At 42.8% G+C, this 27,670-nt stretch overlaps 1 protein-coding gene across 8 annotated transcripts in view; it reads right to left on the bottom strand.

Annotated features, from left to right (window-relative positions):
* LOC137368959 (teneurin-3) overlaps positions 1–27,670 on the bottom strand; it is an 891,767-nt gene that overhangs the window by 535,548 nt on the left and 328,549 nt on the right. For all 8 annotated transcript variants that reach the window (XM_068029337.1, XM_068029332.1, XM_068029334.1 and 5 more), the window contains one exon: positions 11,978–12,278. In XM_068029337.1, the coding sequence (XP_067885438.1) occupies positions 11,978–12,206 (229 nt within the window). In that variant the 5' untranslated portion in view covers positions 12,207–12,278. The remainder of the gene's footprint in view (positions 1–11,977; positions 12,279–27,670) is intronic.

Below are 27,670 nucleotides of genomic sequence, written 5' to 3'. Positions count from 1 at the left end.
TCCTTTAAGACGCTACATAATCTTTTGGTCACTTGTTCCAATAGCTCCTTAGATGGATCAATGTCAAATTTTGTCTGATAACGTTCCTTTGAAGTGCCTTGGATATTTTACTATGTTATCAGTGTCCCTTGATGCAGAGCTCAATACACACATAGGGAAAGCAGGTACCACCTTTGGCCAACTCGCGAAACGTAGTACATGGGATAACACCAAGCTGATCCTTAGGACCAAGCTGATGGTTTATAAGGCCTGTGTTCTCGACACTTTGCTGTATGACTGTGAAACACGGGCGACTTACAACTACCAGGAAAAGAAGCTCAATAATTTCCGTCTTTATTGCCTGCGGCACATTATGGGTATATCCTGACAGGACAAAATCACAAATGCAGCAGCCTTCTCAAAGGCAGAGCTCCCAAGTCCGTTGGCACTAATCAAAGAGAGATGGCTTCGGGACATACTGGATGAGACATTAAACCAAGGCCCCGTTTGCTCTCTCAGCTGAACGTAAAAGATCCCATGGCACTATTTTGAAGAAGAGCAGGTGAGTTCGCCCTGGCTAATATCTATCCCTCAAACAACATCACTGAAACAGATTATCTGGTCATCTTTCTCACTGCTGTTTGAGAGATATTGCTGTGTGCAAAGTGGCTGAAATATTTCCTACAACAGTGACTACACTTCAAAAAGTAGCTGTAAAGCATTTTAGGTCGTCTTGTCATGAAAAGCACTATATAAATGTAAGTAATTTTCTTTCTTTCCAAATGTCAGGCATTGTCTGTGATTCCCTCCATGGTGGAATAGTCTACTGACAATCACTCTCGGCTCACAGAAGCTGAAATGCCTCTTCAGCAACATGCAGCCAGCACCTGTGGAAGATTCAGCTCGAGAAGCAGACAAGATTGGGGGAAAAGAACGCTGACTAAAACAATAATTGCAAATAACAACAACAACTTGTGTTTGTATAGCACCTTTAACATTAAAATTGGCGATGCTTAAGATGCCAGAATTACACGAGTGCAGATATCGCAGAGGGTTGCAGGGTTGGAGGAGATTACAAAGATAGGGAGGTCCAAGACCATGGACTGATCTGAAAACAAGGATGAGAATTTTAAAATCGAGGTATTACTTAACCAGAACCCAATGTAGGTCAAAGAGTACAAGAGTAATAGATGAACGGGACTTGGGCAAGAGTTTTGGATGACCTCAAGATGATGGAGGGTAGAATGTGGGAGTCCAGCCAAGAGCGTGTCGTAATAGTCAAGTCTAGAGATGACAAAGGCATGGATGAAGGTTTCAGCAGCAGAACTAAGGCAAGGGCAGAGTCAGGCCATTTTAAAGGTGAAATCGGCAGTCCTAGTGATGGTGTGGATATGTGGTCAGAAGCTCAACTCGAGGTCAAAGATGATAGTAAGGTTGCTAACAGACTGGTTTAGCCTCAGACAGTTGCACAAGTGCATAAGAGTTTGACAGCTTTTGTTACGTGGGCAGGGGCCCGAGTTCCACACCTTACCAGACATTTCACATTGTTTCAGAGGGCTACTCACTATGGCACAACAACAATATTGCAAGTGCTTGTACTGCAGCAAATGAAGTTTGTGTCTGGACTGTAAACCTAAGCCCAAAATGTGGCACTGTTGAGTCAGGTTTCAGAACCTTGTGTGATAGAAAATCCACAAACACCTCTTCACCTGTTGGCTCCTGGGAACATACTCACAGACAGCATTGTTTTCATTTTGATGCAGAAACACGACTACGGGCCTCAAAGGGTTAAGGGTCTGACAGAAAGATGTACAAATTGCGTGCTCGGTTACACACTTGTAACATGGAATTGAAAAATCTTTAAAACCAACAGTCAAATCAATGATAGCATTGAGCACTTATCCTGGTTACAGCTGATTGTTTTTCCATGTCCTGAAGCTTTGTGAAGTTGGGGAAGAGTGGGGGTAGGGGGCAACATAGTTCACAGAATCTCACCAGAGGTTTTGCAAAACATCTCCAGGAAATACATCTGGTCCCACTGACTCCAAAGAAAACAATCTACTATGTAGGACGTGTAGCCCCTTCCTCACTGCCATGAGTTAACCACCCAGTGTAATTTGAGCTGACTCCAGCCTTTGGGCAGTATTGAATTTATAGAGTCTGGTACTCCGTGTAATCAGAAAACAGCATCAGCATTGCTTTTCAATCAAACAAGCTCTTGCCTGCTGATTTAGAAATTCATCACAAGCAGTCCCTGATCCTCCCCAGCCTCGGTTTCCCTGCGATAGTGGTGGAAACTCCTTCCCGATCACGATGAAACCACCGCCTTCATGATCCCCAGTCAGGTCTGTGACATCCTTCTGCACAATTGCCTTCAGACCCTCTCCCAATAATAACAACCAGGAACCGTTCCCACTCACTGGCTGCAGCCTCCCCCTGCGAAATTCCAGCTCCTGCTCCCACCATCTGACCAGTTAATGGATCTGGTTGGGCACTTGCATAAGACACTAGTTCGGCCTCAGCTGGAGTATTGTGTCCAATTCTGGGTGCTGCACTTGAGGAAATTGGGTATTGGAGAGAGTCTGGAAAAGATTCACAAGAATGGTTCCAGGGATGAGGAATTTCAGTTATGAAGATAGATTGGAGAAGTTAGGACTTTTTTCCTTGGAGAAGAGAAGGCTGAGAGGTGGTTTGATAGAGGTATTCAAAATCATGAGGGGTCTGGACAGAGTAGATAGAGAGAAACTCTTCCCACTCGTGAAAAGATTGAGAACAAGAGGGCACAGATTGAAAATATTTGGTAAGAGAAGCAATAGTCATAGAGTCGTACAGCATAGAAACATGACACAAGGAAAAACTTTTTCACACAGCGAGTGGTTAAGGTCTGGAATGTGCTGCCTGAGAACGTGGTGGAGGCAGGTTCAATTGAAGCATTCAAAAGGGAATGAGACAGATATATGAAAAGGAAGAATGTGCAGGGTTATGGGGAGAAGGCAGAAGAATGGAACTGAGGGAGTTGCTCTTTCAGAGACCCAGTGCGGACACGATGGGCCGAATGTCCTCCTTCGGCACTGTAACGATTCTGTAATTCTAGGGAGACTCTGGGAACTTTTATGTAAATGAGGAGCAGCCATTAAGGCCGGCTGGACCATCACGTCTTCAGAATCGCCAAGTGCTCTTGCCACATTGATGCCTCATGCACCGTTCCCGCTGCGCCCCAACTTTAAAATTAGGGTCACAGTGTCTGTACTATAGGAGGTTTAACAAAAGCAACAACTTGTATATAGTGCCATCGTAAAACATTCCAAGTCACTTTATGGAGAGATTAAACTGGAGGATGGTCAAGAGGCCAAAATTAAAGGAGCAAAGACATCTCGGTGGGTTGTACCGCTGGAGGAGATTGCAGAGATAGAAAGGGGCCTTGAAGGGATTTGAAAGTAAGAGTGAAAATTTTAAAATCTAGATGTTGCTTAACGTTGGTTAGTGAACACAGGAATGATGGGTGAAAGGGACTTGGTGCGAGTTAGAAAACAGGAAGCAGAGTTTTGGATGACCTCAAGTTTACGGAGGGTAGAATGTGGGATGCTGGCCACGAATGCGTAAGAATAATCAAGTCCAGAGGTGACAAAGACATAGATGAAAGATTCAGCAGCAGAGGAGCCGAGGCAGGGGCAAAGTTGGGTGATATACAGAGGTGGAAATAGGCAGTCTTTGTGATGATGTGGATATGTAGTCAGAAGCTCATCTTGGGGTCAAATATAACACCAAGTTTCCAAACAGTCTGATTCAGCCTCAGACAGTTGCCAGGGAGAGGAATGGAGTTGGTGTTTAGGAAGCGGAGTTGTGGAAGGGACCAAAGTCAATGCCTTCAGTCTTCCCAATATTTAATTGAAGGAAATTTCTGTTCATCCAATACTATATGTTAACGAGCAGTCTGACAACATGGAGTGGAGGGGTCGAGAGAGGTGGTGGTGAGGTAGAGCTGGGTATCACCCGCATATATGTGGAACCTGACACTGTATTTCAGATGATGTCACTGAGGCGCAGCATATCAATGAGAAATAGGAGGTGGCAAAGGATAGATCCTTGGGGGACACCAGAGATAACAGTGTGGGAATGGGAGGAGAAGCCATTGCAGGTGACTCTCTGACTACGATTAGATAGATAAGAATGGAACCAGATGAGGGCAGTCCCGCCCAGCTGGACAATAGTGAAGAGGCGTTGGAAGTGGATGGTGTGGTCACCATGTCAAAGGCTACTGACAGGACAGGAAGGATGAGAAGGGAAAGTTTACCTTTGTCACAGTCACAGAGGATGCTATTTGTGACTTTGATAAGAGCCGTTTCAGTCCTGTGGCAGGAGTGGAAACACAATTGGAACAATTCAAGAGTGAACAGAGATCACTGCTGCCTCCACATTATGTTTCCATCCAGACCTGACCTTCAGTTACCTTTTGGTATCCCTGTAACAATGGGCTTTCCTCATTGAAGATGTCTGAAGTTTATTTAAAAACTTTTTTTTAGGAACAATCACTGCGCATCTGAGTGTCTGTATTTATGCTGCAAGTTAGCCCAAGGTATGAATACGAGACTGGTTTGGAGTGTTTTAAGTAAGGATTGAGAAATACAACTTCAGTTGAAGGGCTCCACCCCTAACAATGATTTTGTTTTTTGACAGGAAATGAAAACATTATTGCTGCCCTGAACACAGATTCACTGATTATTCATTTTCAGGAACAAAAACAGAAAGTACTGGAAACACTCAACAGGTCTGGCAGCATCTGTGCAGACAGAAACAGAGTTAACCTTTCAGGTCTGTGAACTTTATCAGAACTGAAATGTTAACTCTGTTTCTCTCTCCACAAATGCTGCCAGTCCTGTTGAGTATTTCCAGCACTTTCTGTTTTTATTTCAGATTTCCAGCATCTGCAGTATTTTGCTTTTATTCATTCTCAAGATGCAAGTGTTGCTGTGGCAAGACCATATTTACATAAGAAAGTAAGAAAAAGGTGCAGGAGTAGGCCATGAGATCCGTCGGGCCTACTCCGCCATTCAATATGATCATGGCTGATCTGATCTCGGCCTCAATTCCACTTTCCTACCTGTTCCCCATAACCCTTGATTCCCCTATAGTTCAAGAATCTGTCTATCTCAGCATTAAATAAATTCAATGACCTAGCCTCCACAGCTCTCTGGGGGAGAGAATGCCAAAGATTCATGACCCTCATCTTAAATGGGCAACCCCTTATTCTGAAACTGTGCCCCCTAGTTCTAGATTCCCCCACAAGAGGAAACATCCTCTCAGCATCTACCCTGTCAAGGCCCCTCAGAATCTTATATATTTCAATAAGATCACCTCTCATTCTTCTAAACTCCAATGAGTATAGGCCCAACATGCTCAATCCCAATAAGCCAACCCCTTCATCCCAGGAATCATCCAAGTGTATCTTGTCTGAACTACCTCCAATGCAAATAAGGAGACTAAAACTAAGCAGTACCCTAGGCGTGGTCTCAGTAGCACCCTGTACAGTTGTAGCAAGACTTCCCTATTCTTACATGCCGTCCCTTAGTGAAAAAGGCCAGCATTCCATTTGCCTCCCTTATTATTTTTTGTACCTGCATGCCAACCTTTCATGTTTCATGTATGAGAATACCCAGATCCCTCTATACTGTAGCATTCTGCAGTCTCTCCCCATTTAAATAATATTCTGCTTTTCTATTCTTCCCACCAAAGTGGATAACCTCACATTTTCCCACATTGTGCTCCATCTGCCCAAATTTTTGACCCCTCACACAACCTATCTATATCCCTATGCAGACTCTTTCTGTCCTCCTCACAACTTGCATTCCCACATATCTTTGTATCATCCGCAAATGTGGCTCCAATACACCCTGTCCCTTCATCCAAGTGATTCATATAGATTGTAAATACCTGAGGCCCCAGCACTGATCCCTGTGGCACCCCACTAATTACAGTTTGCCAACCTGAAAATTACCTATTTATCCCAACTCTCTGTTTCCTGTTAGTTAACCAATCCTCTATCCATGCTAAAATATTACTCCCCAACACCTAGAGCCCTTACCTTGTGCAGTAACCTTTTATGCAGCACCTTTTCAAATGCCTTTTGGAAATCCAAATACACTATATCTACTGGTTCCCCTTTATCCACTCTACTTGTTACATCCTCAAAGAAGTCATAAATTTGTTAAACAAGAGGATCCTTTACTATGCGATCATTAATTAATCCTGTCTCATTACGCATTGCCAGACCTAAAGTAGCCTGTTCCCTGGTTGGTTCAGCAACATATTGTTCTAAGAAACTGTCCAGAATACACTCTATGAACTTGTCCTCAAGGCTACCATTGCCAATTTGATTTGTCCAATCTGTGTGAAGACTCGCTCATGGTTATTGCAGTACCTTTCTTACAAGCCCCCATTATTTCTTGATTTATTCTCTGTCCTACAGTATAGTTACTGTTATGGGGCCTATAGACTACTCCCACTAGTGACTTCTTTCCTTTGCTATTTCTTGACTATCTTCTTGAACTGCTAATATTATTCTTTGTAGGGATTTAATATAAGTAATTTACTTCCTAGGCCTTGTCACAGAGCCAATCACTTTGGCATAGGACTGGTGTCTCATATAAGGATGGCAGATTTCCTTCTCTAAACGGTGTTCGTGAACCAGTTCATTTTTTACAACCATTTGACAGTTTCATGGTCACTTTTACTGACGCCAACTTGTTTTCTGTTCCACAGTTTTAAAACGGAATTAAAATTCTCAAATTGTCATGGTGGAATTTGAACTCACATTCTCAGGGATACGAGGCCTCTGGATTACTAATGCCCACAACATAGCCATTATGCTACCCTACCAAATAGTATGTTATGGCTAACTGAAAGATTTTTGGGAGCTTCAGTAATTTCAACACTTGTTCAGCCACCTCACCCATGCTGGTCATTCCTGATATATCAGCTGGAGAATGTGCAGACTCATGAACTATACAAGAAAACTGAGCCAAATCCTGTGCGCATCTAACACCCAGACAGTACTTTTCACCAGAAGATAATGGATAGCAATAAGGAACAAAATGTACAACAAATTAATGACACTTTCCCTAGGCCAGAGACATTGGGGCAGATCTTGACTTTGTGCAAGAGTGTATAACAGATGTTAGCAATTCTGCAGTCTGTCTTATATCACTGTAAAATACATCATTGACTCCAATGGAAAGAAAAATGGGAAGTCATGTAAACTAGACCAGTGACTTGCTCTCCCCCATTTTATACAATCACACAGATCTGCCCCATAAGTCAAACCTAGATGAGATCAGTGAAGTCAGTGGGAACCAGGGAAAGTACCTTGAAACTTCCAGATACATATCCCATACAATATTTACCAGCTGAGTCTCCAGTTTCCAACTATTTTCAATGCATTTCCAACCAATCTCAAGATGGTAAGACCCTTCCTTTTGTTTTTATCTCTCACCGAATTGCACTGATATCAATGACCAGTACAGTAATTGAGGTCGCAGAGCTCATGGCAATAGGTTAAATCCAGGATTATTTCAAACACCATGCTAAATGCATTCAACAGCCACTAAACATCTGATTCCTGAACATGCGGCTCAGGCAGCCAGGAGTTGATGTACTCAGTGGTTCTGGTGTTCGACTGTCTAGCTCGTAGATTAATATCAGAACAAAAGGAATTGAAGTTAGATGGTGATGTCCAAGTCCCCTCACACCCATGTTGAAGTTATTTACCATTTATTTTACCTGTTAGTACAGTTTGGGTGTGAGCGGGAAGCAGCGGTCCGATTCAGACACAGCCACAGCAGTCAACGTCAGCCTTGGTATCAGCCGTGCCTCTGAGTGAGAAAGGTTGTGGGTTCAAGTTCCACTCCAGAGACTTGAGCATGTAATTTAGATTCACACTTCAGTACGTTATTGAGGGAGTGTCGCACTATAAAAGGTGCTGCCTTTGAAAGCGGCATGAATCTGCTCCATCAAGTGGATGTACAAGATCCCATGGCTCTATTTTGAGAAGAGCAGGGGAGTTATCCCCTGTGTGCTGGGCAACATTTACCCCAGAAGCAGCAACAATAGAACAGATGATCTGGTCACTATCACACTACTGTTTGTGGGAGCTTGCTGTGCACAAATTGGCTGCTGCGTTTCCTACATTACAAAATATACCATATTGGTTGTGAAGTGCTTTGGGATGTTCTGTGCTTGTGAAAGGCGCTACATAAAATGAAAATTTATTTTCTTTCTTTCAAGACAAAGATCACCTTGCTGTCCCCACTTTGTTGGTGCATCCAAAGCAGACTAATGGCCCTTGGCAGATGTTAGCAGCGAGTGGGAGGGCAGCATTAAGCATCTTTTCTGGTCTTTTTACATATTTAATAAAAATCAGAGTTGATTGAATCCATAATGTCTTTTTGACTTGTTTTATATGGTTTAAGTATTTAAAGTCTTCAGAGACCAGAATTAGTAAACCGTCAGTTAATATTAGTGTGAAACCCTTAGTTTCAAGGGATTTAAATTTTATGGCTTTAGGAACACTGACATGCTAATTGCATTTTAATTCTCTTGTCTTCAAGCTGAAAGGTGCATTATTAATGGCTGACATTTAATTTCACTGGAATTTCATCTTAATGTGTTTCTCCGCTGGGCCCTCCCCCACCACTCCACCACCACCATTATTCCTCCTCCTCTCATAAAGGAGGTGAAAGCTTTGCATAAAAGCTACTCTTTAAGCTTAAAGCAGAGTAAAACCTAGGATTTGGATAAGAAACTGGCTGAAGGGTGGGAAGCATAGGATACTTGTAATGCTACTTTAGGACTGCTCGAGACCCAAGCTGTTGACACGAGGCTCCCAAAGTCCATGTCTATCGGGACTTGCTAAGACTGTCTGACAGGAACACCTATTTTTACACTAAGAGCAAAATACTGCGGATGCTGGAAATCTGAAATATTAGAGTGTGCTGGAAATACTCAGCAGGTCTGGCAGCATCTGTGGAGAGAGAAACACAGTTAATGTTTCACGTTGATGACCTTTCCAGCACTCTCTGTTTTTATTACCAATTTTTAAACCTCTGGCATGGCTTGTTCCTGAAGTGACTGCTTGGAGATATTCCCTCCACCTCTCCCTGTAAGAGGGAGGGACTGAATGTCCAATCCCCTGGCTATATAGCTGAGAAGGTTAAGTATATTAACGGGTACAAGTTTGACTACGATGGGTGGCACCAATTAGAGGAGCTGACCATGGCACACACAATGGCCGCCATTTTCTGGCACCCAGGAGTGGGATGGAGGAGGTGGGGGGGGGGGGGCCTTAAATTGAGTGGGAGGCACGGGGTGCCATTTGCATCACTTTCCTGCCCCTGCTGCAATTTTACCAGTGGCGGAGGAGGTGACAAACGGCCCACCTACCCCAAGTCAATCAAGGTCCTTAAGTGGGCATGTTGTCCCCCCGGATGACCTCCTCTCCCCTCTCGAGCTCCGCCCCCCCCCCCCCACCCCCACACCGCCCGCCCAGCCCGAGGCCAGTTAAGGGCCTGGGCCATGTAAAATTACGGAGTGGTTTCCAGGCCTGGCAGAGGCAGGCTCCCCACTGACTTTTTCTGCTGGTGGGCGGAGCCTCTGGCCTGAGGTAAAATTTTAGCCAATGGGCTGAATGGCCTTAATCAAGGATTCCAGCAGTTCGAAAACTTTTCCAAGTGTAGATGTGAGTCTGCTGACTTTCACAACTGGAGCATCAGTGCAGTGTACCACTGTGCGCACCTGTACAACAGATAGTTTACACAGTATTTCTATTAAAAAGAAACCACAATCCTGCTGATTTTCTACTTGCTCTGTGCTTCAATGTGAGCTTTCAGTTTCCACAGAGTGTCCCTGAGTGTGCAGCTGCTAAGAGCAGCCTTTCATGTGGAACCCCATCGGTAAATGAGTTGCGATGCTGTGTCGGACAATTTTTTGTTATTGAAGAAAACAATCCAAGTCTCAATTCTGAACCATTTCTAAGTATCACCATGCCAATATTCTGGTCAGTTACGGCACATGGTTTAAGGCTGTTAGAAGTAAAAGTGGAAATATACTGATGGAGAGCAGTCACCTATGGAAAAGAATTCACCAAACATTACTGGGAGCTTCATTTTAAAGTCTACAGGGGGAATGAGCTGCAAATGTTCGCAGTTTCACATGTCAAATTCATTTTCATCTCATTTTGCATTACATTTAGGTATGAGTGACACAAAAAATCCCATGACGCTATTTGGAAAAAGAGCAGGGGAATACTCCCCAGTGTCCTGGCTAATATTTATCCCTGTTTGTAGGAGCTTGGTACAAATTGGCTGCCACATTTCCTATATTGCTGCAAAAGTACTCTGTTGGCTATAAAACATTTTGGGGCATGCTGAGGTTCTGCCTAAGTGCAAGTCTTTCTTTTCTTTTTAACTAATAAAATGCACAGTGAAGGTGGGACCATAAATATCTGACCTGATCTTGAATGGTATCACTGGTATTATTTCCGGGTTACAATAGGAAGATCATTACAGTGTGAGTTATTCTAATGTGAACGATTATGAAAGTCAATCAGGATAACGTTCCCGTCCCACTTTCTGTCTTTTCCTGAACTACCACTTGCCAGGGTGCAGCTTCAGACCTGCTGGGAACTGTTTCTTCTTTCAAGTATCCATTCTTCATTTGTGAGTTTAAGACACTAAATGCTGGCAGATTGCTTGACAATTGGGACATCACAGTTAACCCAGGTCCTGTTCTCAGTCGATGCCCCCACACTCAACCTCCAAACCACAAGCTTTATCAAAAACTCTAAAAATGGATTTTCTACAGAATTCTGATACAGAACCACATCCATTTTCCCCATTGACAAAATGTAAAAACATTACCTTGTTGAATTTTTAAAAAAACAAATGCCCCACCATTCTCCGATTCTTATTGCTGTGAAACATTGCTTCTAGCTAGTTTCCATTTTGTCTTTAATTGCTTTAATGTGTTTTTGACCTTCTCACACCACAGCAGATCAGATACAGCTCTCAAATTCTCCAAACAGAAGGGCTGATTTGAAAAATTAAACTCTGTACTTGCTTTTCTAAATTGTAAACAAAAACAATTGCAGAAAAAACTAACTTACGCAACCACTGTCCTAATAAGGGACAGTTCTACTCACATAGAAGACTGGAAATCTAGGCCATTGTTTTGGGTTTGAAAGCCAGATGAGGTGGGTGAACATCACACTATACATGACTCACTCTGATGGGTTGTACTGAACTTCACTTTGGGAAGTGCTCTCACTCCACACCTCAGCTTGGATCTGCAACCTGTCTATTCTGGACTCTTTGGAATCACATGCCTTTCTACAGTTAACAGTCCTTATTCCAGCTTCTGGCCACCCATCATCTTTCTCTAGAACCTGAATTCCCACTCCCCTTTCTCATACTCACTGTGCCAAACAGCCAGTGTGCATTAGAATCACATTTCTCACTTCCTCAGAAGTTGTCGTCACAGGGGTTTTTTCTATATCTAGTTCATAAATTGTGAGGAGCACCTTATTATTGTGTTGTCTTGAAGGTTGGGAGATATGGCAAAAAGTGATCCATCATCCCCATAAGAAGAAAGTATATCAATGGAATACATGACTTTTTTTGTTCTTGGTAGGTGGGTGGCACTTGCAAGCTGATATTATTGCCCATCCCACTGGCTTGAGGGCACAGTTTGGGTTTTGAGTCATGTGGAGCCGGATCAGGTAGAAGCAGCAAGTTTCCTTCTCTGAAGTACACTAGTGAACCATCTGGGACTTTCGATCCTTTTTTCTGGTGCAAGGCACCAAGTTTACCAGTTTGATTCATCATAATTGTTAAAATTGCCACAGTGGGAGTTAAACTCATGACTTTGGGTTGCTGGGCCAGTACTACTAAGTTACCAAAACACACAGATATAAACAGTTATGGAATATAGAATGAAGTTTTCTTTTTACCTGGCCTTGTGTACTCATCAGCCTCCCTGTGAACCAAGTCTTTGACCCTGTTTCCATACAGGAGTCTTGTATCGTGATCATAGGCTTTAAGAGTTTCGCTGGAGCTGTAGGATTTCTGAGTGGGCACTCGACACTCGTCGTTGTCTACTGACGAGCTTGTGTAGCGTCGCTCTTTATCGCGCCTGTTTTTTGTGAGGGAGCAGTAGGGCCTACGTTCTTTCACATCCATACTTCAGGCATTATGTGTCCAACCTTCCACTCTCTCGCTCTAATCTTCTCTCGACGCTCAGCTCAGCAAGACCTGGACAAGACAAAAAAAAAGTGGTCAAAGAGAGCCTGCACCTAATGTCCACCACATGGTCTTTGCCATCCCACACTTTCTCATGATTCCTTTTCTATGTTGCTAAGAGTCCACGTCTTTTCCAGCAGAGACATGAAGCAGGTATCGTCACACATAATGACTCATTGGAATGCAAAAATCTATGGATCTATTTTCTTCACATTTGAATTTCCCCCATGACTGTAGCATCATCTGCAAAGCACGTCCTTGAGATAGCTAACAGATTAACTAACAGTTCTGCTCTTTTTTATTTTCACATTTGTTGCAGCTGAGAAAGGCAATGAAACGAAGGAATGGAGCAGTAGGTAAAAAGATTAACTAGATAAGACAGAATGCTCCATTTATATGGAGACTGCAATGGAGAGGCATAGGGAGATGGGAAAGATGGGCCTCAGCTCCTCGTGCTGGCTTGGCTCCAATTTAGCAGGTTTAGCACAGTTTCCATGACAGTGATTGTCAAATTAAGTTTGGATTCACAGTTGTCCTTCAAAAAAGCACATGCCCATTCCGGTTTCAAAATAAAAGTGTTCACCTTCTTGTCATCATAATGCCATGTCTCAGAGATTGTAACTGGTTTATGAATTTATTTATTTAGAGATACAGCACCGAAACAGGCCCTTCGGCCCACCGAGTCTGTGCCAACCATCAACCACCCATTTATACTAATCCCATATTCCTACCACATCCCCACCTTTCCAATATTCCCCTACCACCTACCTATACTAGGGGCAATTTTATAATGGCCAATTTACCTATCAACCTGCAAGTCTTTGGCAGTGGGAGGAAACCAGAGCACCCGGCAAAAACCCACACAGTCACAGGGTGAACTTGCAAACTCCACACAGGCAGTACCCAGAACTGAACCCGGGTCGCTGGAGCTGTGAGGCTGCGGTGCTAACCACTGCACCACAGTGCCGTCCTGTGAAGCAGTCTTGCAATTTGATTAACAAAGCCCAGTTTTAACGCAAAGTTGATGTGAATTAATTTAACTGAAATTATCTATTCTCTCATTGACACTCCAGGCCTATGTTCCCACATTTACATCTTTACATAGCATCTTCTTGCATACCGAGGGGATTCAACTATTATAGAGGTCTGTAAATGGCGTGATGGTAGTGTTGGTGTCAAAGATGTCTGATGATGTGCCGAGCTGGATGGTAACCGTACACATGATGTTCAAGGACAAATTCCGTTTGGAAACTACTTGAGCAAGCTTGCCAATATAGGAAACTGGTGCCACGCATTTAATATTCCCATGAAAATCTGGGCTGACAGTCTAGTCAGAGCTCGAGAGTCATCTCCGTTGTTGGTGATAAAGCCATTCCCCTACCACTAACATTTGTTATGCTAGGCCCCCACCTGCCAAGAATGAAGCGCATTAATTTTGTCATGAACACTGATTTTAAACTGTTACTGGAGTGAAGAAAGGACTTGTTAAACAGATCAGCCATGGATGGAAAATGCATTTGCATATGAACAGATGGTGATTAGAAGGACAAAGGACTATTCCCTGACTCATTCAACCCACATTGGTCCTTGATCACCAGGTACTGTATGTAAGAGGAGCATTTCAGAGACTGCTAAAGTGAGACAATCCAAGGCGTGGTCAGACCAGTTAGTCACATGACTAACCTGCTTGGCAACCTGGGGTTTTCTGAATTGTACAAACAGCTTGAACTCAAAGACTTTTTGCTCCTGGACTGAGAAGATCTCTCCTGTCTGTTCCCATCTTTTTCTCACAAGCCTCTGAATCCACTGAAGACACATGAATCCCAAGAGAGAAAAGTTTCATACAGCGAACAAGGTTTAAGAAGAATAATGGGCCCCAACAAAAAGCAAGATCTACCTACAATCAAGGACTCTACAGTGAGCTCAAAGAACCGTAACAAAAACTGTACAGATATTGCCTCAAACTATTCCACTTTATTTTTCTTCTGCTCCTTTCTGTCTCTATTTGCATGTGTGTATCACGTATGCATGCTAGCATGGGCACGTCGTGTATCCATTGGTGTCAACTGAATTAGAGTTTAAGTTCAAGTTTAATAAATTTCAACTTTTCTTCTTTAAATCTAACAAAGCCTGTTTGTGCTGGTTTCTTTGCCCTATAATTGGAAAGCGCTAAACAAGGATTTACCAAGGTGGAGCTAAAAACACGGTTTAAAATTTAACCCTGTTACGGTAAGACCAGGTGAAGGCTGAGAGGAGCCCCTAGATACCTTTCTCACCTGGTTGTAACACATTACTGACCTAATGTAAAACAACCCTGGATAAATCACCTGTAATTAATTCCAGAGGTGGTCACTATTAACAGGTTGCACATCCACAGATCTCTGCTTAGTTGAACATCTGATGAATAACTACATGCTTTTATTAAATAAATAGAAATTGCAAATTGAACAATTTGTACCTATATTGATAGTACTGGCTTCCAGCTACTCATTTTCTCTGGTCTAATTACATAGTCACATTCTGTATATCAGGCTTTAGTCTTATTCATCCAAATGATATACACTTGGATTTATAGAAAACTTTTGATAAAGTTGCACATGAACAAACAATGGCTAGAATAGAAGGGGAAGCAATGCAGACTAGAAAATCGGCTGAATAATTGCTGACACTAGCCATGAATGGGGCATAATGTACAGATACTAATTATTTTAACTTTTTCGGTACTTGGGCCAATAGATGGCAGATGTAGTTCAATATTGTTAATTGAAATGTAATTATTGTGGAAGGGAAGAACCAGATGTGAAGGCAACATGTATAATTCCCTAAAATGTATTAGGAAAGGCCTTCAACTGAGAATCACAACAACAATCTATTTGGCATACTGCCGAAGAACTCAGTAGTCCCAAATATTTGCTGGAAAACATAGAGCTCAGTTTTTTATCCAGCAGGTAGAATCAGGTTTTCCAGTGGAAATACCAGAGAAAAAAATTCTACTCCCAAGAATCCTTTTAATTGCTTCTTCCAAGTGCTACCCACCATATATGAATGAGAGAGAAAGAGGTGGGAGGAGAGAGAGAGAGAGAGAGATAAAAAGAGAGAAAGAAAGAAAAAGGGAGACAGAGGAGAAAGAGAGAAAAAGTGAGAGAAGAAAAGAAGGAAAAGCAAACTTGGTACATGCTGGCTAGGTTGTGAAAGTTTTTAATTCTGGAACAGTGCCTTACAACTGGTAGAATACAGGACAGTGACAATATTCTGTGTAGACATGAAGTGAATAGAGCACCACAAAGCCAGTGCTGTTTAAAACAAGTTCCTTGCTAGAATTTCATTTTTCCTGGAGACTCAATTACAGTCAATGCTTGGTATCTTGGAGAATTAATTATAGTTGTGATGAAGACTTCAAGAGAGACATAACATTGATCATAAAATTCACTAAGAAAATGCACAATGATCTTCCAACATGTATGAAAGAGGTTGATCCACCATTGACTTAAATCTGCATCTAATGACACTTACAAGTGAGCAACCTACTTTTCTTTTGGCAGCAGATTGATCATATATGCTTGAATAGTCACAGAATTGTTACAGTGCAGAAGGAGGCCACTTGGTCTATTGTCTGCGCATCGGCTCTCTAAATGAGCAATTCACCGAATGCCGTTCCCCCGCCTTCTCCCTGTAACCCTGCACATTCTTCCTTTTCAGATAACTATCTAATTCTCTTTTCAATGCCTCGATTGAATCTGCCTTCACCACACTCTCAGGCAGTGCATTCCAGGTCCTAACCACTCGCTGCGTGAAAAAGTTTTTCCTCATGTCGCTTTTGCTTCTTTTGCCAATCACTTTAAATCTGCTCTCTCATTCTCGATCCTTTCACAAGTGGTAACAGTTTTTTCCCTATCCACTCTGGCCAGACCCCTCATGATTTTGAATACCTCTATCAAATCTCCTCTCAGCCTTCTCTTCTCCAAGAAAACAGTCCCAACTTCTCCAATCTGTCTTCATAACTGAAGTTCCTCATCCCTGGAACTGTTCTCACAAATCTTTTCTGTACTCGCTCCAATGCCTTCACATCTTTCCTGTAGTATGGTGCCCAGAACTGAGCGCAATACTACAGCCAAGGCCAAACTAGTGTCTTATAAACAAGTTGCCCTTGTACTCTATGTCCCTATTAATAAAGCTCAGGGTACTGTATGTTAAAAAAAACAGCCTGCGGAAGGAAGTATTGAAGAATGGAAGATGACAGGATGTCAACACAAACTACTCTCAGAAAGGTCTGAAAGCAGATTGACTCCTGCATTTCCTGCCAAGGAACATAATTTGATAAAGGGATTGGAATACAGATTGAGTAGGTTAAAGCTGAAAGAGGAGCACAGTACTTTCTATTCCCAACCCCAGCTTGAACCCCAACCCTGGCCCCAATCCCAACCCCAGCACAGCCTTAACGCCAAACTCAAACTCAAACCCAAATCCAGCCCCAACCCTAAACCTAAACCCAAGCCCAAGCCCAGCCCCAACCCTCTACTTCAGTTCTATCCCCAACCCTCACCCTACTTCAACCCTCAACCTCAGCTCCCAAACCCAACCCTGGCCCCGGAAACAGTATCACCAGCAATATGGTGAGTTGGAGTATCCTATCTTCCCTGGCCTCAGTTTCCCCTCTTTGCCTGCTCATGTGTGGCCTCCTGGTGCTCGGAACTTCTTGCACAATAGCAGTTGGCACAAAGCTACGAGCGAAGATACTCAACTACAGGGAACTCAATCTTTATAAAGTAACATGTGCAGACATCAATATATTTATAATTGATTATATTTAAAACACTTTGAGACATTTTTGAAAAATGTGTTGAAGTGCCAAATAAAGTTTTTCAAGTTTTTTCTATACCTAAAAGCTATGTATTCAGTCATTTTTGAAGAGCGTTATTAAAACTTCTTTGTGACTGTATGGCACAAAACATTCCGACTGCTTCTGGGAAACTTATCAAAAAACAGTTAAATACTTTCTCATGGTTTTGAAACCCATCCCTCATACAAATTGTTTCCATGCCCTTTCAGCAGCCATATTGCGTTATCACTTACTTCATTCGATAATATAATAAATATTTAACAATATAATTTCTGGATCTAGAGTTTTCTGCCTTGCTTTTCCTCCAAAGACTTCCCAGCTCCAGCACATGCATGACCTCGGTGTTTGTTTTAGAAAGAAGAAAGAAAGGCATGCATTTTTATAATGCCTTTCATGACTGCCGAACATCACAAAGCACTTTACAATCAATGAAATACTTTTGAAGTGCAGTCACTGTTGCAATGTAGGAAACACGGCAGCTAATTTGCACACAGCAAGCTCCCACAAACAGCAATGTGATAATCTGTTTTTGTGATTTTGATTGCGGGATAAATATTAGACAGGACACTGGTGATAATAACTCCCCACTGTTCTTTGAAATAGTGCCATGATATCTTTTACATCCATGTGAGAGGGCAGATGGGGCTTTAGTTTAATACCTCATCTGAAAGGTGGCACCTCTGACAGCACTGCACTGGTGTGTATAGCCTAGATTGATGTGCTAAAGTGGGACTTAAACACACAATTTTCCGACTCAGAAACAAAAGTGCAACCAACTGAGCCACAGCTTCTCGGCATTTTCAGGACAGTGCCAATTACCACCCATTTCTGTGCTCATGTACATGTGTCCCATTCACCTATTACACCTGTGTTCACTGACCTACATAGGCACCCAGTTATGCAACTCCTCGATTTTAAAGTTCTCATCCTTGTTTTCAACCTCCCTATCTTTGTAATCTCCTCCAGCCCCACAACCCTCTGAGGATATCTGCGCTCCTCTAATTCTCGTCTCTTGAGCAGTCCCAATTTTCATCATTGCACCATTGGCGGCCATACCTTCAGCTGCCTGGGACCCAAGCTCTGGAATTTCCTCCCTAAACCTGTCTGCCTTTCTACCTCCTTCAAAATGTTCCTTAAATCTACAAGTGTTTGGCCATTTGCCTGAATATATCATGCTCGGTGTCAAATTTTTCTTTATAACGGTCCTGTGAATATTTTTAGATATTTTATTACTTTAAAGGCGCTATATAAATACAAGTAGTTGTTGTTCATGTGTAACCCTGCGAAACAATTTACAGCAACATTGTTCCCTCTAAGCTGTGGGAGTGCATGGCCACACAGCAATCGGGCATCTCACGCACAGGGAACAAACTGACTACCCACAGCAAATGGAAGTTATAGGGAACATCACTCAGCAACTCTCACTGGAGCCATTGACTGCTCCCACTCAGTGTCATTTCCTGATTCCACTCTCATCCAGGCAAACAAGCATTTTCCCCAGCTTTATCTCAAAGTTGATGGACCTCTGTACTCTTTTCACATCAGAGACTCTGATTATCCTGTGCCACTAGAAAACGTACTGGAAGTTACATTTTTGGGTGCACACCAACTGGTGTTTAGGCTAAACAGGTGTTTCGGCTAAACAGGTGCAGGGTCTGCCATCACTGAAGTAGCAAAGTGAGGGGACATGCAGAAAGGGCCAGAGCTGGAGGAACAAAGGGTGCAAGTGGCGAGAATGTAAGTCTGGATGAAGTCGCAGAGATTAGATGATGTCAGCTCTGGAAGGATTTAAAGGTATGGATGAGGATTTAAATTTTTAAATTAACATGTTGGAAGACCGGGAGCCAATATAGGTCAGGAAGGTGATAGGAGAGTGAGACCGAGTGTGGGAACGGACACGCGTGGTTGCATTTTTGATCAGTAGGGAGTTTATGGTGGGTGGAGGATGGGCAACTAGCGAGCAGGGCATGGGAGAAATTGAGTCTAATGTTAGGGACAGGTTTTAGTGGTGGAGGGGGTAAAACAAGGACAAACACTGTTGGTGACTAATGTAATAACGAATCCTCCCCCGGAAGTTCTCTTAGATCTCAACTCCTCCCAATTTACACAGAACATCCTGCAACCCAGACCACTCTTCTCTGCAACATTGTGACCTCTGTTTTGCTGTACAGAAATGCCACGTAGATCCATAACTATATTATATATATAAAACTCAGATCTCTGCACACTAGCCATTTGGTCAGCACTGGATAATCCACTGTCTCCATGTGAAAAGCTTAGAATGATAGCACAGAATGACTAAATGGAGCTCAGCTTGTCTCAATTGTTTCCAGTTCCTGTACAGAAACTACACAACACTTGAGCTCACTAACCATCCATAAAACCCAAAAACACATTGCAACAATGCCAATAACTCCTGCCTGAAGCAAGTGACAACAAAATAAACCCGACATTTGAATGAAAATTTCCACATCAGAAGTTGATACTTTGTCAGCAACATCTCTAGAATGAACCCAACTGTAAACGATGCTTGGGGGAGGACAGTTAGCATGAACTGGAACCCAGATCCACCAGTCATGAGAAAGACGAACACTCGCCCACCCATTGGAAATCACAGTGTCTTCATCTCACTGCTCAGATGAGTGTGACTAACAACCTTTTCAATTTAATATGTAGTGAGTTGCCATTTGCTCATCAACTAACTGACCTGCCAGATGGTTGCTGAAGAAGGACTCTCAATCCTGAACCATTTAAGCCATTCATTTCCAGCCATTAAATTCATCCTTCAGGGACAGACAAAACCCAGAGGAAGAGAACTCAGTGTGGGGTGCCATGAAATCCTTTCAAATGAACAATGCCTCTTGCATCGCATTACTGTCACAGGTATTGTGCTGCACAGAGCAGGTTTTTAACGACAGTAGTTGTTTCCTTCACAAAATATTAAAAGGGGAACAGGTAATTGAAAGGTACTGCACAGAATTGTAGCCTGCGGAACCATGTGAAGCTGCTGCAACAACCACGTTTCGGTACGAAAAGCCAAATCAGTGCTGCTTAAATGCTGCCACAAAAATGATTTCATATTAAATTATAATTCACATTACATTAACTGACAGCCGTGCTATAGAAAATAGAATTCTTTACAAAAAAAACAGTATTTCCAATTCAAGTGTTTTTTCCCCCCCTTGTTATAGTTTACAGTAGCCCTCCTGGCTCCTGGGCTTACTTAAGTCTTCTTCAAGGTTTTATGACTTTTTAAAATTAAAAATCCCACCCTCAGTTGCAATCTTTCTATTTGTTGAATGAAACAGCAGTCAAGGAGTTTCTGTTTGTTTTTTTAATTCATAAGTGTGGTGTTGGTTAAAACACAGTTAAAGGGCCTGTCCTACTCACCTCTGGGATCAAAGGTCAGGTACCCTATTGACTATGGATGTGTGCAATTTTAAAACTTTTGTTGTGTTATTGCCTTCTTTAGTAATAAGGTACCAAACAATCTTGAGTTGAAAGGTAATCAAGGAGTGGGCTCTTTATTATTAAGTAACAAGTTTACAAGAGAGCTCTATAATATATGTAAATAGATGACGAACACAACTCCAACTGAACTATCACGTGTTGGTTGATGTGTGAGGTACTCAGGCTGTTAAAGTGGTATCACAACATCCCCCTTTCCGAAAATGGAGTTACACAAAAGATAAACTATGTGCATGTTGAAAGAAAACAGTTTTGAACAATATTTACATATGCACTGACTTTCAAGTCCTTCAGTCAAGTGTCTCTATAATGTACAGATGGTCTACTGACTTGACCTGATCTTGTCACTGTACAGCTTGGTTAGGATCTAGACTTGTCAACTTTTTTCTTGACCTGCTCGTGTGTTCTGACAGTCATTCTGTGCTTGAGCATTACATTTATCACTTGTCTTCGCTATGTTCTGTGGGTTGGAATGTGAATGTGTTCTCAAAGCATTCGGGTTGTCAGGCACAATGTGATTCGCTAGTTCCCTAAGCTAACATCAGTTTCTCCTTAGGACTACTCCATTGGGTGTGGTGACTTCATACAATCTTGATTCAGTGCAGAGTTTGGACACCTCCACAGGAAACTACATTCTCTTCTGCGGATGGATCATTCGAACCTTCTGTCCAATCTGTAACAGTGGAAGTTCCATGCCTGAGTGTTTGTCATGTACTGTTTTCATCTTCTCTTGATTCAATGTCAGTGTGTCCTGTATTGAAGAAGATTTCATGAAGCGATAATTTGGTAGAATCGTCTTAATTTGTCTTCCAAATATAATTTCCGCAGGTGATGGTAATTTTGACGATTGGCATTGCCCTTAAGAGTAACATGGATACATGTAGATCATGCTTTGTTTCTTGACACTTCACAATCAGTGATTTGACTGTGTGTAGCATTCTTTTGGCTAGGCTATTTGATCTGTGGTAATGTGGTGAAGATGTGACATAGTTCACTGCCCATTTCTTACACATTTCTTCAAATGGTTTGGTGGTATATTGCAGTCCATTGTCCAACATTATCTCCTCTGGAGGGCCAAATAAGCTGAATATTGCGCTGATAGTGTTAGCAACTCAAAGGCTCGACGTAACGGATTATGAAGAACTTGGAGAAATAATCTGTTAGCAAAAGATAGTCATCACCTTTGACACAGAAGAGGTCAGTGACGACCTGTGTCCAAAGATGTGATGGACCTTTGTGCAGGAGAAGTGGCTCTTAATGTTGGCCTGATTGATGCTTTTGGCATGCATCACATAACTGTACTGCTTGATCAATGTCATTGTTAATTCCCAGTCAGTAGACAGTTTCAGATGCATGTCTTCCGGATTTGTCTACATCCATATGACCTGGGTCATATGTCACTGCCAAAAGATTGTGGAATTAACACCTGTCTTCCCTTGAAGATCACACCATGTGAAACCCCCAACTTATCTCAGTGCGGCTAAAAGATTCTAAGTTCTGCAGGAACTTCTTATCTTGTGTGAGACCATCCTTTGACAATGAGTTGTTAAAGCTCCATTAAGACAGATTCTCTAGAAGCTTTATCCTGTAGTTCCTCACACTTCCTTTGTCCAAACTACATCAAATTTATCTGGTATACATCTTCCAGTTCTGTGTCGAGTTTGTCAACCTGAATGTCTAATGGAATGTCTTCACACTTTCTGGGATTGGTTACTCTGCTAAGGATGCCTGAGATCACCATAAGATTCCTTGGCTTATATCTGACCTCGCAGTCATATCCTTGAACTTTTATCAATAGTCATTGTGTGTGGGGTGGCATACTGATGAGTGGTTTCTGCTGTATATAGCCAATGGTTTATGATCAGTCTCGACTACAAAATGCTTCCCAAAAAAAAAGTGTGCAACTTGGTGATTCCGAATACCAGAGCTGGTGTTCCCCTTTCTTTGTTGGAATAACTTGCCTGTGTGGGTGACAAGCCCTTTGATCCAAAAGCAATTGGACGACGGCCCTCTTGGTGTAAGCACGCTCCCAAACCTTTCAACGAAGCAGCTACTTCGAGAACGATATCCTTATTTGGGACATAATACTGTAAACATGCCTCTGTCGACAGCGATTGCTTCAGCAAATCAAATGCACGCTTGTGGTTCTCATGCCACAGATAAGGTGTATCCTTTTTAAGTAGTTTCCGTCGAGGTGAGTGCTTCTCTGCAAAGTTTGAAATGTAGTGAGATAGGAAATTAAATAGTCTGAGGCATCTCTGTAAGTCTTCCTTGACTGGTGGACTTGACATGGATTAGATATCCTCTACGTTGCTGGGATCTGGTTTTATGCCTGCATCTGTGTAAATGGAATCGAAAAAATTCTTGTGATTCGTGTTCACGCCACACTTCTTGCTGGCAGTATGCATACGAACATACGAATTAGGAGCAGAAGTAGGCCATTTGGCCCCTCGAGCCTGCTCCGCCATTCAAGAAATCAAGGCTGATCTGTTTGTGTCTCAAATTCCACACTCGCCATGAGGATGTTCAGGTTCCTGTCGTGCTCCTCTTTTGTGCTGCCCATCACCGCTATATCATTAGCAATATAGACACACCCTGGAACACTCTCTTGTGATATGATCCATACATTGCTGAAATAAATCCTGGCTTACTGATAAACCAAACGGTAGGAGCGAAAAACAATATCTCCCCAAAGAGAGTCCTGAAAGTTGTTAAACTCTTGTGAACTTTCAGAGAGATGGACCGACCAGTATCAGTACTTTGCATCAGGCTTGGAAAAGAATCCAGCCTTTGCAAACTTTGGATTCAGCTCCTCCAAGGTGGGGATTTCATGAGGAATAAAAACAGAAAGTGCTGGAAATACTCAGCAGGTTAGGCAGCATCTGTGGAGAGAGAAACAGAGTTAACGCTTCAGGACTGTGTTCTGATTCACCTGATTCAGCCTTCTAGCGTCTAAGCATACCGTGATGTTGCCGTCTTTTTTTTTATCACCGCTGTTATAGAACTGCATCAATCCATGTGCTGCTGAAGGCACCATAATTCCTTGCTTCTCCATAGTATCCAGCTCAGCTTTGCTTTTGTCCTTAATATGGACACTACATGTCCATGGTGGATCTATAGCAGGAATGGCATCATCTTTCAGATGCAAAGTGGCCACTCCTCTGAAACTTCCCACTGTATCAAAACAATCCGGGTACATTTGTTGTAAGTCTTGGACTGATTCAATGGCATCCCACCTGTTTTGGACATCTGTGCTTGGCATACTGCTGATCACATGGAATGTCAAATTCGAAGGTCGCTTCATGCCGGTAGCCCTGCAACTGCTGGAATGTTTTTGTTGACAATGTAGAATGTTTGCTGTGACCACAAAGAGTTTCCATACCTACATTCCACCTTTAATGTTCCCATACATTTGATTGGGGTACCATTGTACACAGTGAGTCTTGTGTTTGTAGGTTGCATCATGGCTTCCCATCTTGCCAGATACATGTTCTTCAGTATTCTCAGTGACAAAATATTTGCATTTGTCCCTGTATCGATCTCGTGTCACAGTCTGTGCTGTCCAGCTTTCTCCGGGCAAATGGTGTCAATGGTGGTGAATGCTTCCCGCTGAGTAACCAAGTCCATCTGGTGGGCAACTGTTACTGCGTGAAAAGCTTGCTCACTAGCAGTGGTCTCTCTGTGTTACACATGTCTGTGTCGATCTCGTGGATATGTCTGCATTTGGATTCACCTCTTCTGAAAGTATCTCTGTTCCTCTCACAAGGCGGTTTGTGTTTTTTGTCAGGTCATGGTCTGCTATCACTGCTGGCCAGTTTTTCAGTACTAGACCTCTTGCACAGCCTTGCCCAGTGCCCTTTCCTCCCACACACCTTGCAGTTGCCCATATAATTGGGACAATTTCTCAGTAATGCACCAGTCACTGCCTTGCTGAGGTGATCTGGTTGCCTCACCAATAGTCATTGTTCCAAGTGCTCATATACACTTCTCTCAGGAGACTTTCGACATCATACCCTTTTTCTTAGTCTAGTAGCTCTTTCTGAAAGGCTTCTATCAGGGTAGATACAATGTCCAATTCTTTTCGGATAATTGCACTTCCGAAAAATCACAGGCCTTTCCTTTTTCGCAGCATCTGCTTATGAATTGATTGATGGTCTCCTGTACGCCATTAGTTGAAGACGATGAATTTGAAAATTAATCTTGACCTTCAGCTGGTCCTCCAGGGTGGTCCAGAGTCTCGTTGGCTCCCTCTGGTCTGCTTCAGATAATCTCGAGGTGTTAATACGATGCACCCCCTCGTTGCCAATCATGATTTTTATTTTAATCGCTTGCCTGGCTCGCTCAGTGATAGCAAGATCTAAGAAATATAATTCACCGCTTTCTGAAAAGTTGGAATTCATGGAGAAGGTCTTGGGTTTTCCAATTCATTGACAGGTATTGTGCAGCCATCGTGTCAAATTACTGGTCTGCAAGAATCCTTGGTTGGTGCTTTCCCCTTTAAATTGACACCTTTTTTTCTCCTGAGGCTTTCCCTGAAGGGAAAAAAAAATTGCAGGTCTCTTGTGTGCACAGCGTTGAACTTCATCCACACCCTGTGTTCGGTGCCTGCAGCATGGGCTTTCTGCCTGCGACTGGGAGACGCTGCCCATGAAGAGGTTATGGCAGGAAAACACACAGCGTGCAATGGCGGTGCCGCTCCGCTGCCCCGACGTGAACCGACTCTGCTCGCCTTTCGCGAGCCTGATCCCACCCAATTCATGCTTTTCCTCCCCGACAACCATCGAAATGATATCCCCTCTTGAGGTACTCACTCTTGAGCGCCGAATTCAGCGGATGTTCGGCAAAATTGATAATGTCGTGCCATCGCTGCTACCCCTTCAACAATAAGGCACCAAACAATCTTGAGTTGAAAGGTAATTAAGGAGTAGGTTCTTTGTTATTAAGTAACAGGTTTACAAGAGAGCTCTACAGGAACATAGGAGCAGGAGTAGGCCATTCAGCCCATCGAGACTGCTCTGCCATTCAGTTCAAGAATGGCTGATAATCTCCCTCAATACCACTTTCCCGCACTGTTGCCATATCCCTTGATGTCGTTAGTATCCAGAAATCTATCGATTTCTGTCTTTTACAGGCTCAATGATTGAGCTTCCACAGCCCTCTGGGGTAGAGAATTCCACAGATTCATCACCCTCTGAGTGAAGAAATTCCTCCTTATCTCAGTCTTAAATGGCCTATCCCTTATTCTGAGACTGTGTCCTGTGGTTCTGGACTCACCAGCCAGAGGAAATATCTTATCTACATCCACCTTGTCACGCCCTGTAAGAATTTTGTAAGTTTCAAAGAGATCATCTCACATTCTTCTAAACTCTAGAGAATACAGGTCCAGTTTCCTCAATCTCTCCTCATAAGACAATCCCACCATCCCAGGGATTAGTCTGGTGACCTTCCGTTGCACTCCCTCTATGGCAAGTATCTCCTTCCTTAGATAAGGACACCAAAATTATATACAATACTCCAGGCTCTATACAATTGCAGAAAGACTTCTTTACTCCTGTATTCAAATCCTTGCAATGAAGGCCAACATACTATTTGCCTTCTTAATTGCTTGCTACACTTGCATGCTAGCTTTTAATGACTCATGAACAAGGACACCCAGGTCCCTTTGGACATCAATACTTCCCAACCTCTCACCATTTAAGAAATACTCTGCCTTTCTGTTTTTTCTACCAAAGTGGATTACTTTACGCTTATTCACATTATATTCCATCTGCCATGTTCTTGCCCACTCACTTAGCCTGTCCAAGTCTCCTTGAAGCCTCCTTGCATCCTCCTCACAACTTACATTCCCACCTAGTTTTGTGTCATCAGCAAATTTGGAAATATTACATTTGGTCCCCACATCCAAATCATTCATATAGATTGAGAACAGCTGTGGCCCTAGCTCTGATCCTTGCAGTACCCCACTAGTAGCAACCTGCCATCCTGAGAATGACCCATGTATTCCTACTCTCTCTTTTCTGTCTGTTAACCAATTCTCAATCCATTGCAGTATATTACTTCCAATCCCATATGCTCTAATTTTGTTTACTAACCTCCTGTGAGGGGCCTTTTGAAAATCCAAATACACCATATCCACCAGTTCTCCTTTATCTATGCTACAAGTAACATCCTCAAAAATACATGTGTGACTAGATGACTAACACAATTCCAAATTAACTATCACATGCTGGTTGATGTCACTTCCTGTAATGATGTGTGAAGTACTCAGGCTGTTAAAGTGGTATCACAACAACTTTAACCCTGCTATGAGGAGAAGTATGGATTCACATATTGAAACTATTGAAACAAATTTTAACATAAGTTACACCTTCTACTTTTGTCTTACAAATTTCATTTCCTCATCACGTTAAGGTGGTGTTTCGTTCATAGCACAGCTGCACAAATGATGGAAGCCCTCTAGCACAGGGTTGTCCAACATACGGCTCGTGGGCCAGGATCCGGCCCTCCGAAGGTTTTCATCCAGCCCATGAATGTAAACAGTACTCGGCCATTCCTCATCCTCGCCAGGGGTCCGTGACTGGGGATGAGAAATTTTCCACTGGCTTCTTCTTGCATTTGGCTTTTAAAAAACATCATGCTGTCAGTTTCACAGAAAGAGGGCCAGGCGCTGGGATCAGGAACAGTGGTTTCTGAACTTCAGACAGATTCATGGTTCTCTGACAAGTACTGACTTTTTTTTAAAAGTCTGCCGGAAAACCATGAATCTGTCTGAAGTTGGGAAACTGCTGGTCCTGATCCCAGCATCTATCAGCTGTGAAACTGACAGCTGTTTTTTGAAAGAAGACCAACTATATGCTGAGTGTTCCCACTCTGCAACTGTCAGAGAAAGAAGAACAAAGAGAAAGAGAGAGGGGACAGAGAGAGAGAAAGGGGGTCGGGGGGGGGGGGAGGGGGGAGGTGGTGGAACAGAGAAAGGGCGGGAACAGAGAGAGAGATAGAGAGTGGGACAGAGAGAGAGAGAGGGGGGACAGAGAAAGAGAAACATTAGACAGAGAGAGAAGAACAGAGAGAGGGGGGACAGAGAGAGAGAACACAG

This window comes from Heterodontus francisci, chromosome 4, assembly GCF_036365525.1.
Source record: "Heterodontus francisci isolate sHetFra1 chromosome 4, sHetFra1.hap1, whole genome shotgun sequence".
NCBI classification, from domain to species: Eukaryota; Metazoa; Chordata; class Chondrichthyes; order Heterodontiformes; family Heterodontidae; genus Heterodontus; species Heterodontus francisci.
This window is presented reverse-complemented; position numbering and strand designations above follow the sequence as displayed.